At 39.3% G+C, this 18,115-nt stretch overlaps 1 protein-coding gene and 1 pseudogene across 1 annotated transcript; both read right to left on the reverse strand.

The window, feature by feature from the left end:
• LOC141512643 (guanylate-binding protein 1-like) overlaps positions 1–18,115 on the reverse strand; it is a 135,632-nt pseudogene that overhangs the window by 9,946 nt on the left and 107,571 nt on the right.
• Positions 142–6,604, reverse strand: LOC141511856 (guanylate-binding protein 2-like). Its single transcript, XM_074220866.1, has 7 exons — positions 6,494–6,604; positions 6,166–6,285; positions 5,631–5,763; positions 3,923–4,144; positions 2,249–2,376; positions 1,067–1,288; positions 142–366 (listed from the first exon to the last, which is right to left on the reverse strand). The coding sequence occupies exons 1-7, from the start codon at positions 6,602–6,604 to the stop codon at positions 142–144; spliced, it is 1,161 nt and encodes a 386-aa protein (XP_074076967.1).

An 18,115-nucleotide genomic window follows, 5' to 3' on the forward strand; every position in this document is an offset into this window, starting at 1 on the left:
GTCGTTGTGATAAAGTCAAAGGTTGACTATTCACAGAACACTGACCTTGACAATGGATGATTTCATTTGCCATTACCATCATTCACCTTAGGGCTTCAAATTGACTCTTAAAGTTCCCTCTCCATCTTTAGCCTGAATCAATTAATGTTTCACCTGTATGCCTTTCCTGGGCTGCTGGTGGTACTTCTCTTTCAGCTCCTTAATCATCTGAAGAAACAGACCATAGCCACCTGGTTTAAAGAAGGTCCCATTGTTCACTGCTTCCTCCAGAAGGCTGAAAATGTCCTGAATTAAAGCTCTGCATTTTTTTTCAGACTCAATCATGTTTTGCTTATAAAAGGCAAGTGGTTTGGCTTCTAATTGGCTCTTTAAAGAAAAACAGGTATAAAAGGTACAATTGGGATTATATATTAGAAATATCAGAATGGAGGTGGCTAGTTGGCTTGGGGAATAGAGCACCGGCCCTGAAGTCAGGAGGACTTGAGTTCAAAAATCCGGCTTCAGACACTTAATAATTACCTAGCTGTGTGACCTTGGACAAGGCATTTAACCCCACTGACTTGCAAAAAAAAGAAGAAAAAAAGAAACATCAGAATGGATTCTTAAAAAAAAAATCTTGCCTTCCTTCTCACATATGCAAGTTCAGAGAGGATCACAGTTTTGTACTCCACTTACTTTTATTGGATCCTCTGATATATCTATCCTAAGAGCTCTTAAAGATTATGAAAATATGCAAATTCCCAAAGTCCCTTTTCATTATTATCCTTTCCATAGAACAGAATTTTCAATTCTTCAAACTAATTCATGGGTAATCTTCAATTTCTCAAAATTAATAAAAAGTATATTATAAAATCTTAGCCAACTAATATCTTTCACAAGTCATTTGCCATGAGACTCTTTGACTTAAAGAAGACTGCGATTGGTCTTTCGGGGTCACATAACTGAGAGAAGACCATGACTTGGGCTTTGGTAAGCTATTGCTGTCTGGAAGAGTCTCAATATCTTTTCCAACTCTGCCCTCCCTCATGTAGATCTCCTTTCCCAAGAATAGGAGTAACAAAGGTACCATCAATAGTTTTTGGAATTCCTGATCCACATCTTCAAAAGAATCCTTTTGGAAGATTTCAATGGCTTCCTTCTCACAGGTGGCATGCATGTCCAACAACTCTGTAAGAGTTTCTGTGGGGAACTGGACTCTTTGTTTCATCATGTCTTCATAGTGTGTAAGGGAACAACTGGCAGATAGACTCACGAGGTTCATTAAATATTTTAACTTCCTCAGGTTTACCTGATGGAAAAGAAAGAGGAGTTTTATAATATAGGATAAAGCCTGAGATTCAGACACAGTCTCTAAAATTATGTCCATTTTTACTTGAATATATATAGTGCTTAGTGATTTCCCTTTCCCACCTTGCTTTACTTCCCACACCAATGCCCAATTCTCAAGCACTAACCTTGCTTAAGCTTCAGTGCTGTCTCCAGGTACTCATCAGAGATGATAGGTTTCCCATTGATTTCCAATTCCAAGGTGAAATCACACACAGTCCACACAAAATCTGGAAAGAAACTCACAGATTATGAGGAGTTTTCTTCCATATCAGTTTTGGAGGCTTCTGATGTGATCTGTCAACTTAGTCACATAACTGGGGAATTAAATAAGGAAACATGGCCAAAAAAAGCACCATCCACAATTCCTTCAATTCTCTGAAGTCATTTACTTTCCTTTGACTTGAATAAACTGATTATTTTTTCATCATGAAATGAGTAATTTCTCTATAACTTGTATTCACACACATATACACATTAACACACACACACACAAATATGTTCTCATAAATTTTTACCTATCTTTAGACCACGAAGAACAGAACATGGACTTCAGAGAAATGTCTGAGGAAAATAAAGACCCTCCTCTAGTCCCTTCCCCAACTGTACACTTCCCTTGAATCACTGAAAGGATACTACAGCTGGTCTATGGCCTGCTGATTGATGGTGTCCATGCTATTGTAGACAAAGGTACTGCTCAAGAGCACAGCTAGGGCAAAGATCCATGAGTCATTGCTGTTGTCGCCCTAGAAGTCAGATCATGTTTCCTAGTCATTTCTACCATCATGGCAGCTTGTAGATTATCATACCCGTGTACTAGGTGAAAAACCAACTCTCTTGGGTTTTTGGAAACCTATGACCTATAATAATACTAACATTCTCTCCCTCACTTTCAGTCATGCACAACAACTTCCCTTCTTACCTTCTCCACATCGCCTAGCCCCTCAGTGTCCAGGAGAACAAGGGTGTGATTCGGTTTCTTGGGATGAGGAACACACCACATCCAGATACCCTTCGTGTGAGACTGCACTGTGGAGCCAAAGGAGAAACCTGCACAAGAGTTTGAAGAGATGAGCCTGCATCGATTGTGTTTTAGGGATTAGTATTGCTGGGCAATGTTAAACATTCACTAGAAAAAAAATCGACTATTTTCTCATAGTGAAAAAGGAGATTACATATCATAGAATCAGTCCTTTGGGGCAGCCAGGTGGCATAATTAGAGCACCTGCCCTTGAGTCAGGAGTACCTGAGTTCAAATGCAGCCTCAGACACTTAATAATTGCATCACTGTTTGACCTTGTGTAAACCACTTAACCCAATTTCCTTAAATAAAAATTAAAAAAGGAATCAGTCCTTTAAGTCTAATTTTTAAATTACACCAGAGAGATACCAAATAGACCAGCTGCATGGGTAGCTGGACAATACAATGGACAGTGTACTTACTGTGGATTTAGGAGGACAGGTGATTGAATCCAGCATCAGACACTTGTCACATACTAGCTGTGTGACCTTGATCCAGTCAACCAACCCTGATCGTCCTGTATCCAAGGCTGTCTCCAATCATCCTGCTTCCTATTTGGCCACTGGATCTAGATGACTCTGAAGGAGAAAGAGAAGCTGGTGACATAGCACAGCAGCCCCTCACTCTATTTCAATTTATGTGCTTATGATCACATTACCTCCCTGATATTTTGGTTTTCTTTGAAAATGGACAAACATGGGAATCATCAACCACCTGCACAATAATTGCTTCAGAAAGCAGTAGAGATGCCTAGGAAATTTTCCTTCATTGATTTCATTTACATTCATTCATCAATCTATATATTCATACATTTCATTTATTTAACTCACTTTTATTGAACACCTACTTTGGGCAAGGTGCTATTCTAGAAGCTATGAGTGAAACAATGAAAACAGGACCTGATCTCTTCCCTGAAGAATTTCCATCCTCTTAGGAGATCTAAGACATGCATAGAAAACTATAATAAGGAAACAAATGTTCCTTAGGTAGGCAAAAATGCAAAAGGAATTCAGGAGAGGATATTATTTCTTGCTTTAAGGACATTGGATTGAGATCTTGAGAGGAAGAGAGGCACCAAAACTGGTCTTTGAGAATAAAATGAATTAAAGCCTGAAGAAAATTTGGAGATCATCTAATTTTGCTCTTTTGTTTCACAGATGAAGTCAGAGAGACAAAGTGATGTGCCCAATTTACTTACTTAAATTAGTAGATTTGAGTATTTGGTCCTAAGCCCAGATTCTTTGACTCCCTCTGCTTTTCTCTCAGTACCACATAGTTTTAATCATAAAGTTCATTAGAATACTTATACAAATCACTATTAACAATTACCCTATTTCCAAAGGTATTCTTAAGTCTTGTTTAATGCAGAAACTATATCAGTGTGGTCAGAGGGTATGAGACCTCAAAACGGGAAGGAAGTGGCTTCAAATCCCATCTCCAAAGTTTATTAGCTGTGTGACTATTGGCAGGATTCTTATGCCTCAGTTTCTTCATCTGTAAAATGTTGATATCCTTCCTTGCTAAAGAGACATCACCAAAAATGAATAATAGGCATTTATATCTTCAAGGACTAACCATACACACCATTACTTGGCTGATTGCATATATCTGATTTTTTCCCTGCCAGTTTATTCATCAGGTAGGACTTTCCAGTTTGATACAGGCCCACAATAGCCACCACCACCACCACAGGATTGGTTATTGAGGAAAGAATCTCCAGAGCTTTCTGGTTCACTATCAATTGTCCTTTTGAGTTCTCAATTAGACACAATGGGGCTGGCATCTTAACAGGTTTACCTGAAGGAAGATAAGGAGGAGTCTTCTAATACAGAATAAGGCCTGGACTTCAGAGACCAATATTTGGACTAAAATAAATGCATTTGTGTCTAGTCTTTTAGAATGTGAGCACTTGCCATTCCCCAATTGACAAATGGTCAAAGGATATGCAAAGACAACTTACAGCTAAGGAAATCAAAGTAATCCATAGTCACATAAAAAATTGCTCTAAACCATTACTTATTAGAGAAATTCAAATTAAAATATCCCTGAGGTACCACCTCACACCTCTCAGACTGTCCATTATGACCAGAAAGGACAAGAATCAATGTTGGAAGGGATGCAGGAAATCTGGGACACTAATTCGTTGTTGGTGGAGCAGTGAACTCATCTCTCTGGAGAGCAATTTGGAATTACACCCAAAGGGCAACAAAAATGTGCACACCCTTTGATGCAGCAATACCAGTACTAGGTCTATACTCTGAAGAAATTATGAAAAAGGGTAAAAACATCACTTGTACAAAAATATTCATAGCAGCCCTATTAGTGGTGGCAAACAATTGGAAATTAAGTGAATGTCCTTCAAATGGGGAATGGCTTAACAATTGTGGTATAAGTATGTCATGGAACTCTATTGTTCTATTAGAAACCAGGAGGGAGGGGAATTCAGGGAAGCCTTGGGGGGATTTGCATGAACTGATGCTGAGTGAGATGAGCAGAACCAGAAAAACATTGTACTCTCTAACAGCAACATGGGGGTGATGATCAACCCTGATGGACTTGCTGATTCCATCAGTGCAACAAACAGGCACAATTTGGGGATATCTGTGATGAAGAATACCATCTGTATTCAGAGAAAGAATTGTGGAGTTTGAACAAAAACCAAAGACCAAAGACTATTACCTTTAATTAAAAAAAACCCTGATCTTATTATAATTTTGCTATCTCTTATGCTTTATTTTTTCCTTAAGGATGTGATTTCTCTCTCATCACATTCAGCTTGGATGAATGTATACCATGGGAGCAATGTAAAGACTAACAGACTACATTCTATGTGGGGGGAGGGAAGCAAGATTAGGGGAAAAATTGTAAAACTCAAAATAAATAAAATCTTTTTGAAAAAAGAATGTGAGCTACTGGGTGGTATGGACTGTTCTCTCTCCTCTTTTCTTTGTGTATCCAATGCTTAGCAAAATAAAGATGCTTCATAAAAAGTTATTAATGGCAATGATGAATATGATGATGATGACAGTGATGATGGACTTATTCCAAAGATTGAAGAGGAGGTTATTTTTCACTGAAGCCAGTGTTCTAGATTTCAACCAAAATGTAATAACTTTGCTTGTCTTCAAATTGTAATGGAACATTAACTGCAGAAAATATTCAGAGAATAAAATAAATTTTAGATGTGGTTTCATCCTCCCCAGTCCCCATCTCCCTACATCAATGCCCACCTCTCAAGTCATGTAACCTTTCTTTGGCTTCAGTGCCATCTCCAGGTACTTACCAGAGGTGTTGAATTTTAGCTTTGAGATTAGATATTGCATAATCCCCCGAAAATTTGGAAAAATGTTTGGAAATTCTGAGATATTTTCTACCTTATCAGGGTTCAGGGCAGATTTGCTTTGGATGCATTCTGCCTGCTCAATTACAAATATGGGGAATTAAATAAGGAAACAGGACAGAAAAAGACACCAGTCCTTACTCCACAATTTCTTCAATTCTCTGAAATCTTTTACTTCTCCTTGGCCCTAAACCAATTGATTATTTTTACATCATGAATCATAAGTGATTTCTAAGAACTTAAAATATATGTATTTTGATATATATATATATGTATATGTATACACACATACAAATATATATATATATATATATATATATATATATATATATAAACATGTTTGTAGTTATGTACACACACACACACTTATAACTGCCCTTACATAATGAATAACAGAACATGAGCTTCAGAGAAAAGTCTGGGAAAAATGAAGAGCCTCCTCTAGTCCCTTCCCCAATTTATTCTTCCCCCAAATCACAGAAGGATACTGCAGCTGCTCCATGGCCTGCTGGTTGATGGTGCTCATGCTGTTGTAGACAAAGGTGCTGCTCAGGAGCACGGCCAGGGCAAAAAGCCATGAGTCATTCTTGTTGTCATCCTAGAAGTCAGATCACATTTCCTGGCCTTATCATATGACCCTGTTACACTACCATGCAGCACCTAGATGCGTGTACATGTGTACTAGGTGAAAATCTTGCCACTTTGGATTTTTGGAGATCTAGGACCAATAATAATAATAATAATAATAATAGTAATAATCATGCACTCCCTTATTTTCCATCATGAACAAAGCTTTCCCTTCTTACCTCCTCCATATTACTCAGACCATCAATGTCCAGGAGAATGACGGTATGATTTGGTTTCTTTGGATGAGGAACACAACACATCCAGATGCCTTTGGTGTGAGACTGCACCATGGAGCCAAGAGAGAAACCTGCACAAGAGTTTGGAGAGATGAGCCTGGGGGCACTCTTGGAATATTTTATCCTACTGACTCTAGAGATATACTAATAATTTTTGCCTAGGGGAGTGACCCATAAGATCTGTGTTTTAAGAATATCAATTTTAAGTTATGTAGAAGTTGAATTAGAAAGTCAAGCTAATGGAGACAGGAAGCATAATTAGGAACTACTGAAACAATCCTTACTAGAGGTTATGACAATATGAACTAGGGAAGAGGCTTTGTGAATAAAGAAGATAAAAACATGTCAGAAATGTAAAAACTGAATGAGAAGAAATTATAAGATAACACATGGTAAGAGATCAGAGGTCAAAGAGAACCTGTATAGCTAGAAAGAAAGTAGTATTTTCAAGAAAAAAATGAAGAAATCTGAAGATGGGGTAAGTTTGAGGAGGAATATCATGAGTTACATTTGAGATAGGCTGATTTTGAGACACCTTTGTGAAGAATTCCAGCAGTAGGTAAAACTAGAATTCACAACATGGATTGAGACTAGATATTTATACTTGGATATCATATTCATAGTGATGATATTTGGATGAATGGAAGGTGAGGGGATCATGAATGAGAGATAAAGTGAAGAGAAGAAAACTCAGGACAGTACCTTGAAGAGTGATCATACTAAGAGAGAAGGAGAAGAATGATGATCCCACACAGCAGTCTGAGGAGTGGTCAGACAATGACAAAGAATACCAAGAGAAAGTAATGTAATGTAGACTATGACAAGAGAGAACAACCAAAAGGAAAAATTGTTTGACAGTTTCAAAAGCTGCAGAGAAGTCAAGAAGATTTTCTCTGAAAAAGGAAATGAATTTAGCCATTGAGATCCCTGGTAAATCTGAGAGCACAGCTTCAATCAAGCAATGGAGTCAGGGGTCAGATTATAAGGATTCAGAAAGAATTAGAAGAAAGGGGTAACATAGGTTATATTACAGTCTATAAAAGGGAGAATAGGTTAATTGAGGAAATTTCAAGGTCAAACAAAAATATTTTAAAGGATGAAATTTGGACATATTTGTGGGGGATGCAGAAGGAATTAGCAAATGGTAAGTGAAATTAAAGAAATAGAGAATAATAATAATAATAATAATAGTGAATAAATAAGCTCTTGGTGGTATTGGTAATGAAAGACATCAAAAACACAGGGGGAAAAGTTTACTTTAGTAAGAAGGTCAGCTTCTTCATTAGACACAATGGAAGAATAAGAAAGAAATATTTTGAGGTACAGAATGGGATGAAAGAAGAACTTAAGTCAGGTGAACTCCATTATCTTAGTACAATAGAAGACCACTACCTTTTGCTAAAAGGGAGATAGGTGGTGTGACTGAGAACAGAAAAAAAAGTTTGAAATTATTCAAAAGGATTTTCTTAGAACTCTTAAGAACATAACTGAAATGAAAAAAAGTAGTGTTCTGTGACCTCCTAAAATAAATTTGTAGTGTCGTGTGACTTCAAAGAGTTGGTGGTCAGTGATTCATGAATTTCAAATGAATGATAAAGATGGCAAAGGATCCCAGTACCCTAAGAGTCAGAGCTGGATGGACTGGACATCTTCAAGTCCAGCTCTCCTTTTCAGAGACACAAAGAGGTAGATGACTGATTCAGGGTCACACAGCTAACTCAGTGTCTAAGGTAGAATTTAGACCAGGTCTTAACCCAAGTCCATTGTCCTAGTCATTACACTGAGTTTTCATGAGAGGAACTGGAAAACACGCCATTCAGACTGACTAAAGAGACTGAGTGGTATAGAAAGGAAGGTATACATGTGCCACCTTCAAGTCTCTGTAGAATGCTAAGTTGCTGTTATCTGAGATTTGAATCTAGGTCTTCCTGACTCCAATTCTAGTGTTGTAACTACTATCCTGTGTTCCCTCTAGATGAAGATGCTAAATGAATGTGGCAAAAAGACAATCTGGGAATGAGTTGGGAATCAAGTAATATGCTTATTCCTCCTCCTGATCAAATGCTTAAGGGGGCATGAGAAAAGGAACAGTCAGTAATAGGGAGTATACAGATCTAAAGCACCTTCTGAAGACAATTAGATTAACAAAAGAATGTGAAAAGATCATAAAATGGAAGCTCTAATAAATAGAAAAGTTGGTTGACAACAGAGCAGGAGCTTAAAAGGGCACAAGGAAATGAGAGAGCAGAGGAAGATGGAGACCAGGGAGAGACAAGACTGAAATGAATAATAATGAGAGGTCAGGGAAAACATAGGTAGGGAAATATAGCCAATACTGAGACTTCGAGTGAATTGTCAATTAATTAATAAGCATTATCTATTATATGCCAGACACTGTTCTAAGTGCTGAGGAAACAAAAAGAGGAAAAAGACAATCCTTCCCTGCCCACAAGGAGCTTACATCTAATGGAAAGAAATAGGCAAACGGAACAGAATCACCAGAGCATGACCAGGTGATACCAGTCACTCATTCTCTAGCATGATTAACTGAGCACAGGATCAGTGTAAGCCCTCACAATCTCTGTCTCACAAAGACCCATAGCCTCTTATAGATCTCTTACAAAACCTGACAACAGAGGAATACTGGAAATACTATATTGGGAATTATAGAGGATCCCATCTCTTAATACCTGTATAAGCTTAGCTAAGTCATTTGATCTTTAAGTGTCTTCAGGGTTCTCATCTGTAAAGTGAGGGGGGTGGAGAAGAGATTTGAAGTGGATGATCTCTAAGGCCCCTTCCAGTTTAAAATAGATGACTATGGTTGTGAAAGCTACCTTTGAGTGCTCTATATGATAGCATTCTAATATACACATTGAACTTTGTATCATTAAGGATCAAAATATCAAGCAGGCTGACTAGTCACTTTCAATGAAGCACTGCTTCCAGAAAGGGGCATTATTTCTTTTCACTACCCTCAAGGTACTAATTCTTTCTAGGTGGGCAGATATATTTTTAATACTAAGTAGCTAGGATGGAGTTCTGTATTAGAAATATAAAATCCACAAGTTCTCTAGAAAGATTCTTCTCTAATGTGAAAAGCTATATGGGAAGGGATCACAAGAATATTCTGGATAAAGATGAAAACCAGCTTAATGCTCTCCCCAAGTAAACCTCATTTAGCATTTCCATTAGAGAATTCCTTTGGTGATTTCCCTGAGTTATGCAATAAAGAACCTTCCTTTCCTTTCAATTTGCCCTACATCTTTGATAATGTTGTTTGGTTCACACTGATGGTTGGGGTTTTCTTTGGGTTTTAGTCATCAGGTCTCTTTTGGAGACCTAGAAACCCCCAGGTCTTGGGAGCAGAGGCAGGAATATTAGAGCTGACTGAGCAAGGGAAAGAGAAAAGGAATTAAGAAAGGTTAACTAAAAACCAAGACAAGACTAGATCATTGGGAACATGGATCTCTCACTCTGAAATCAGCAAGAACTAGCAGGAATTTTTCTGTATTTTCTATTTCTTATCTTCTGTACAGATTCTCTCCTCCATATTTCAGAGCCTTATGATAGAAGGAAGGAGAAGATGGATGAGAGCCAAGTGGAGAAGGCTGGGACAGGGAAGAATAGAGAGATTAGAGATGTGTGGAATGTTTCACTTGCTGACAGATATGATCATTCTATTAATCTCTTTTGTGAAAATTTTTCCTCCTCTATTTGGAAAGTTTTTTTTTTGTAAATGTAGCCTCACCTTCCTAGAACAAAGCCACTTACATCTTCCCCTCAAGATTCTAGGGTTATCCTGAGTCACTCTGATTTGTTTCCTCTACCAAGAGCCTCCACTAACACTCCAACACATTTTTAAAACTAACTTTGACAAAGAGACATACACAACAAAGATCAGGCAGAAACAGAAACACACACATTTCCTAACTACCCCCATCATTTCAGGCCACAATCTTCCCCATGCCACCTCAATCTTTGAAGAGTGAGCTCACACTTCACACACTTTCTCCATAACCTTAGTTCTATGAAATTCATGGCTACAAATGGCATGGCTCCTACATGAGCCCTTATCTTAGCTATCCCTGGGCTGTGTCCTGAAGATCACTCCTCACTCCTAGGGTCTCAAAGCTGGACAAACCCCTGGGTGGACTCTATGCTTCGAGTTCTGGGGGCTCAGTCTCCTTCCTTTTTCAAATACATATATATATATATATATATATATATATATACATACTCCTAAACTATAATCTCTTATACCAGATACAAAAGTACACAAGTAGAAGTAGAGAACCATGGCCTGTGATCATGGACCACATGTTGGCCTTTCCTGGACAGGGCCTGGCCTCTCCTTCTCCCACTATCTCTCACTTCTGAAGGAGCAGCCACACCCCCGCCATACCCCCAACTAGAGCTGGTCCTGGTAGATTAGTGTCCAGCCTTCTGACAGTTAGTTCCCAGCCTCGTTGCCCCAACCCCCTCTCCAGGCCCAGCTACCTTATCTGCTCCCAAAAAGCTGGGCAGTTGGGCACAGATGAGATTCTGGTGAAGGAGGAGGCCTGGTAGAGATGATGACCACACAAGGGGATTCCTCCAGAGCTGCAGCCGATTTGTCTAGTGTCAGAGTGGGGATCAATGTAGTTTGACTACACATATTCATTACAAGAGTTTTATTTTTCTTTGTTTCCTAATGGGGAAAGAAGAGAAGAAAGGAAATAAGCATTTATTAAGTGCCTACTATGTACTGTGTATTTGTGCTGAGATCTTTACAAATATTATCTCATTTGTTCCTCACAACAGTCCGGGAAGGCAGGGTTACCATTCTCCCTGATTTACAGATGAGAACACTAAGGCTAGCAGAGGTTAAGTGACTTGGACAGTTCTCACAGCAACTCAAATCTTAGGTCACATTTGAACCCAGGGCTTCCTGACTTCAGGCCTAAAAGCTTTATATACTCCATCACCTAGCTGCCTAAGTGACGGGAAGGGAAGAAAAATGATTTTGATTCAAAAAATAAATTTTAAAGGGCAGAAAAAGAACAGTAGCCCAGATTATAACAAGCTCTTCTGCATCAGTCTACCCTCCACTTCCCTCAGTGAGTGTTCCTCTGTATCCCAGGTTTACTAGGTGCTTTATAGGAAAGGGCAAGACATTGTACCTACTTGGAGCATTCAGGAAAGAAGCCAGAAATTATCATCAAGGAAGATTCCAGATACAGTGAGGTTTCCAGAACATGTATAAGGCAGGGATTCATTCATTCATTCAAATTACATTTATTAAACACATATAGACCAGGCACAATGCCAGAAATTAGGGACTCAGACACAAAAACAAGAATCCCTGCCCTCAAGGAACCCATGGGAAACCAGGAATAGGTGAGAGCATGACTATAGCAGAGAAAGACTATGCAAGAAACACCAAGCCCAATAAACCCCTTTTCATTACATGGAAACAGCAACAAAATAGAGATAATGAAACCATATAAATATCAACAGTCACTAAACCTGACAAATTGTCATCTTACATTACATTTGTGTAGAATGTTTCCATAAATGTTAGTTTATTGATCCACAAAAATGTTGTGACAAGCAGCAAGAATTGACGTTTTGCCCATTTTAGAGTGGGGAAAACTGAGAACTGGAGAGATGAAGCCACTTGCCCGAGGTGGCCCTGCTCCAAGGTTCAGGACACAGACTGCAGGTCATGCCTTTCCACTCTTACTTCAGGATTTCTTACAAAACCATCAGCACAGATAGTAAGAGTCTATGGCTACATTTGAACTCAAGAAGATGAGTCTTCGTGCCTCTAGACCTGGCACTGTCCACTGTACCACATTGCTGATCTTGGTCTGGTGCACATAGCATTAAAGAAATGCCAGCAGATAGGAGGATTTGCTGTTTTAACAATTCTTTTAGACCAGCAGTCAGGAACCTAGGTCATCTACCTGAAGAATTGGCACTGTCAGACCCTGAGGTCTTTCTTTATTCTGGGGAATACAAAGGATATGAAGGCTGTTTTGGAGGTCAGCTTCTGTTGAAATTCTCTCATCTGAGGAATAATTAGACACTTGCCACATTTCCCAAGCCCTCCACCTATACATTCACTTTAGTCTCTTGTTCTTAGGGAGTTAGGAACAGAGAGATTTGCTTTTGCTTTCAATTGCCCTTGTCCCTCCCACCCTTTCCTATCTACTATAAGTAAATAGCATTTCAAAAAGCATAAGAGAGAAGAGAGTAGATAAGGAAGAGCAAATAAGGGAAAAGCTGAGAGAGAAAGAGAAAACTTGTGCAAACACCTGTGAATTGAGCTTGAAGCCTCCTGAAACAGGTGAGGGCTATTTCCAAGTTTTCTTTTATCTTCCCTGCATCTTTTCCCTGGAGCTTGAAAGTTTGTATCAGGATTATAACCCAATGAGAAGCGACAAAGGCAGCATGAACAAGACATGTATGTTTGGAAGCTTCCTTTGACCTTAGTTACTTATGTAGAACTCTAATTCTGGTCCCTGGCTTTATGTTCTGAAGACCAACAACTCACCCCTCCTCTAATGCAGTGAGAGCTTCTGAAGTTGAGTGGCCTATTCCACACCAGCCTCAGAAAAATGCAAGACAAGCTTAAAGGGGAAAGGATAGAGCCATGATGGTGGGAGATCCAGCCCTTCCTCTCCTAGTTATCTGATCCTCAGCAGCCCCTTCAACCTCTGTGGGACACAGTTTTCTATTTCACTTCTCACTGATGATACATTATGTGAGTACAGAAAGGGGGGTGAAACCACATCATTTCTTGAGGTCTCATAAATATAGGATCAAAAATACTGAGACCAATGGAGTGGAAACCACTAGAATTAGATTTCGAGCATGTAAGGTCAGGGGTATTTGTTCTTGGGGAAGAAGAGGGAAATCAAGAAAGTATGCAAAGGTTGCTGGGTCTATATCAGCTAAGAAGTGGACTGCTCTCAAGTAGGGCTATGTATGTCATCAGAATACTCTAGGGGGAGTGATGTGAGTGATGGAGGAGAGGATGGACCACAGGGGGAGCGTGGTCACATATAACACATTTTCTTTTTTACTTCTTGCAAGGGGCTGGGATTGGATGGCCTGTTCAGGACCATAGAGTCAGGTGGATGCTGGGCCTAAGGGGTGGTATGGGAGCTCAGGGCCTCTTGGCCCCAGGGCCAGGGATCTGTCTGCTGGGCCACTCAGATATGCTTACAGCAGAGTCAGAATGAAAGAAGAGAGAAAAATATAGTACATGGTAGTGGAGAAATACGAAAGGCAACAGTGGAAAAATATGGAAGTAACTTTTGCCATGGACTTATCATAAAGAATGTGACCCACTCGCGACAGAGTTCTTCGTGTTGGAACAAAGACTCAAGCACATTTTTTATTAAATTATTTTGGGGGGGAGTGCAGGGCAAATGGGGCTGGGTGGCCCACCTGGGGTCGCATAGCAGGGTGATCGTTGGGTGTTTGAGGCTGGATGTGGACCCAGGTGCTCATGGCTCAAGGGCCAATGCTCTGTCCACCACCTAGCCACCCCTACTATTATTACTATTTTATTTTATTTTGTTGTTTTTTTCTTTTTTTTTTTTTGGTTTTTGCAGGGCAGTGGGGTTCGGGTGGCTTGCCTGTCACACAGCTGGGTGATTGTTGGGTGTACGGGGCGGAATGTGGGCTTGGGTGCTCATGACTCCAGGGCTGGTGCCCCGTCCACTGAGCAACCTGGCCATACCTACAATTATTACTATTATTTTTATTTTAATTTTTTTCTCTCCCCTTTACTTTATCACTCAAGTGAATCTATATTTTTTGGGGGAAGGGGGTATTTTGTTTACTCTTAAACAAGAAAATTTTATTAATGTATAAAAAATTGTACAAAATGATAATAAATAAATATGAAATATTGGAAAAAATAAATTTTAAAATTTTAAAAAATAAAGTCTCTGAAAATCCATTTTTGAAGTTATTCTTTCAGGCTATAAATTCAACAAAGAATTAAAAAAGATCAATCTACCAAGTAGGCAGCATTTGTTAAGAACCTAGACACCTGCAAGTTTCAGGGCAGATAAAGGTAAAAAGTCAGCTAGTCCCACCTTTAGGGAACATCATAGATAGTGTGCTAGCCAGGGTCAGAGAGGGCTGAGTTTGAATTCTACCTCAGACATAAATGAGCTGTTTGACCCTGGGAAAGTCACTTGAATCCTCTGCAACTCAATTTACTGATTTGTAAAATCTGAATAAAAAGAGCACCTCTATTCTAGGGCTGTTGTCAGGCTCTGATGAAATAATCTTTGTAAAATGGTTTACAAAGTTTAGTCACAAATGTAAAGCAATGCACAGATGTGAGCTATTGGCAAGATATATCTAAAAGTGAGAGAAACATAATTACACAATGCAATTTATTGCATCTGATTCATGGTTGCTTAATTTATATGACAAAGAGAAAACTATAAAGTCTTAAGAGCAAAGGTCCCATTGTCCCCTGCCTCCAAGAGGAATATGAATATGCCACATCAATTCAATAAAAATGAATTAAGCAACTCTTAGATGCCAGACACTTGTTAAGCTAAGGATACAAATTAAGGCAAAAAAGGGTAAAAAAAAAAGAAGCTGAAAATAGGGGAAGGGTAAAGGAGAAATCCTATACAAGGGAAAGATACTGCAGAAAATGAAGAATCACCTGGAAAGTTCTGCTCTGAGTCTCCTCTAAGAAAAGGCTTTAAATTTACTATTGCATCCTCCAACTCTAAATTCAAAGGGCAGAAACAATTGATGGAAGTAAGAAAGTGATGAGAATCAAAAATTCAGTCAACCAGCATGGTGATGAGATTTCAGTTGACCAACTTAAGGGGGAGGTATCATGAGGATGATGGTCCCTGGAGTTCAAACCTTTGATGAAAAATGGAAAAATTCATTGCCAAGGTCCTTTGCTTTGGCAATGACAAAAATGTTTCAGAAGATTAAAATTGTTTCATGCCAATTTCCCCTGGGCAGTTGTGTACCCATCACTCTTTCTCCGTTTATCCCTCACCTGCCAAGAAGATTTCAACAATGACTAAATGAAGTCTTCTTTTGTATCCAATAGCATTTGCACCCTAAGGATAGATAGAAGAATGAGCCTTCCCATCCTGTATATGTTATCTCATCTTGTCTATTGTGGCTCTAAACTTAGTACCTGGAAATTAGGGGAAAATGTGCATTATAGTTATGCATCAGAAATTAGACCCTTCCTATACAAAAACAGAAACCAGGTAGGCCCCATTTGATGGTGGTCCATAACCTGAGTACTTCCAGAAAATCTTGGTTGCTATAAATCTCACTAGCTATCTGGGAGCTACAACCCTCTCCCCCCACCCCCTGCACCCAGTAATCTAGAACCCAAGATTTCACACCATCTTTACATCTCCCCAAATAACTGATTTGGAATGTCAGGCCACAAAGTAGCAGAGATCTAATAGCTTCACAGACACATAGGTAAAAGAGAGTATATTAAATAACCTCAAAATGATTTGATTGGTGAGCCTGAGGCATCAGAAAAAAATCCTCTTGAAGGAGCTGCCACATAGATTGTTCCAGACTGGAAGGGAGCTAGTGGTTCCAAGAGGCCTAAGGTGGGGGTGAGTGAAAGGGGAGAGAGAGAGAAAGAAAGACAGAGACAAAGAAACAGAGAGAGTGTCTGATTAAGGAGTTATGGTTTAGATTCGCCCCTACAAAATGAAACATTCACACCAACAAAACTAAAAAGAGTATATTCAATAAAGTGACTACAAAACAGGTAGAAAGAAATCAGTTTTACAGCAAAAGTTACCAATAAGTCCCAATATAATAAAAAGAAGAGTAAAGCCTACATAAATATAGATATTAAAAGAAAACATCACTAATTGGGGGAGCACCAACATCTAAATCAACAGCAGCTGGGGAGTCCCAGGGGTATAACCTTCAGAGTCCCTATTGGGAAACATGCCAGGAAAAGCATCCTTTCCATGGGTGAAAATCTGAGGGGCTGCTCAATGCTAGGGACTTTTAAGGGGTCCCAGACAAAGGTGGCACACTGCCAATAGTCTTACATAAGCTTTTTTGGCACAAAACCAGGACATGTGAAGAGTACATGCATGACCTGGGAAGACTTGCAACCAAGGTTCTGAAATTAATTAAAGGTTGAACCTCTGGGAGGGTAGCCAACCCTCCCAGAATTCAACCTCCAGGAATGGCTAGTTCCTAGGGCAAGTATCTGGCACACACAAAGATGGCCAAGTTCATGCAAAAGTGATGAGGGACCTTGGGTGGAGGAACCAACATATGTCCTTGATCAGAATCAGAGTGGGTATTAACCCTTCAAGAGAGAGAGACAGAGAGAGAGAGAGAGAGAGAGAGAGAGAGAGAGAGAGAGAGAGAGAGAGAAAGTGAGACATAGAAAGGGAGAGCATTCAAGTCATGGGACAGTGGGGAAAAGCATGAAATTCTGAATATAGCCTGTGAAACATAAAATAGAGCCACACTGAGAAAGAGGAATTTGTGGTTTATCCTAGAGACAATGGGCAGCCACCAAAGTTTCTTGAGCACAGGAATGACATGGTTCTTCTTACCCATTAACATAAAGTTTATCTTCTTTTACCCACTATTGGGCAGAATGTAACACTGTATAAGATGAGGCCCAAACCTTCAACCTGTTTATAGAATCACCGTTCTAGATCTAGAAGGAGATATAAACTAATCTCTTTTTATAGAAAAAGGAAGGGAAACCCAGGGAAATTGCAAAATGCATATAGTGCCTGACCATGTACTGAACAAGACTCCCATGGTCTCTATTAATTACAATTTCTCCAAAGTCTTTTTGCTTACTAGTGTTCTGTCTGGGCTGTCCTATTCAGACATATGCTTGGTCTTTCCTGAACCTCTGAAGGGACAAAGGTAAAGATTTTGGTTTTATATTCTACTGCAAAGTGCCCAATCTTTCCTTCTTTTCTTGAGTTCTCTATAGTTCCTCTAAGAAACTTAATGCTCTTTTGCTTCATGAGACTGAGACACTTAATCTCTTCCATTCTTTAAAAATTCTGTAAAATTGCTCAAGCTAAGATGAATGAATGAATGAATGAATGAGCATTTCCTAAGTGCTTAGTCTGGACAAAGTACTTTACTCAATATCTCCCAGGAGCTCCCATTCTAATGCATGAGAGAACACAGAAGAGCTTTCAGCTCCTAGACAAATAAGAGAGGTGTCAGAGTCTTTCTTTAGGGTGAAAAGGAAAAACGCTTGGTAATGCCGCTTCTTTAATGTCATTTCCACTGCTAAAATTACATCAGTTTCTGCTTTTCTATCACTTGAAAATACCAAGGATTTGGGTAGCAGAAACATTCTTTCCTTAATCATCAGTAGCTGTGACAGAAGAGGAATCTATTCAGAGACACCGCTATTGAGGTGTCCACCTAGGCTGATGGGAGCTGGGGTTTGGCTGCCAGATGGATTAGTGATCTGCCCTTTCCAGATGGAAGTCAGTCTTGGTGCTGGTAAAGAAGAAACACAATTTACTGAAATAATCCCCATCCTCAATGTAATATTTCCCC

The sequence above is a fragment of the Macrotis lagotis genome, chromosome 2, assembly GCF_037893015.1.
Source record: "Macrotis lagotis isolate mMagLag1 chromosome 2, bilby.v1.9.chrom.fasta, whole genome shotgun sequence".
Classification (NCBI taxonomy): domain Eukaryota; kingdom Metazoa; phylum Chordata; class Mammalia; order Peramelemorphia; family Peramelidae; genus Macrotis; species Macrotis lagotis.

What these genes read in the sequence shown, in the direction of transcription:
- LOC141511856 (XM_074220866.1), bottom strand. Translation starts at nt 6,604, where the DNA reads ATGGTGCAGTCTCACACCAAAGGCATCTGGATGTGTTGTGTTCCTCAT. An exon ending in GTCTGAGTAATATGGAGGAG is followed by an intron (nt 6,286 to 6,493) that starts GTAAGAAGGGAA and finishes TCTGACTTCTAG; the next exon opens with GATGACAACAAGAATGACTC. An exon ending in AATTCCAAAAACTATTGATG is followed by an intron (nt 367 to 1,066) that starts GTACCTTTGTTA and finishes TTTTCTTTAAAG; the next exon opens with AGCCAATTAGAAGCCAAACC.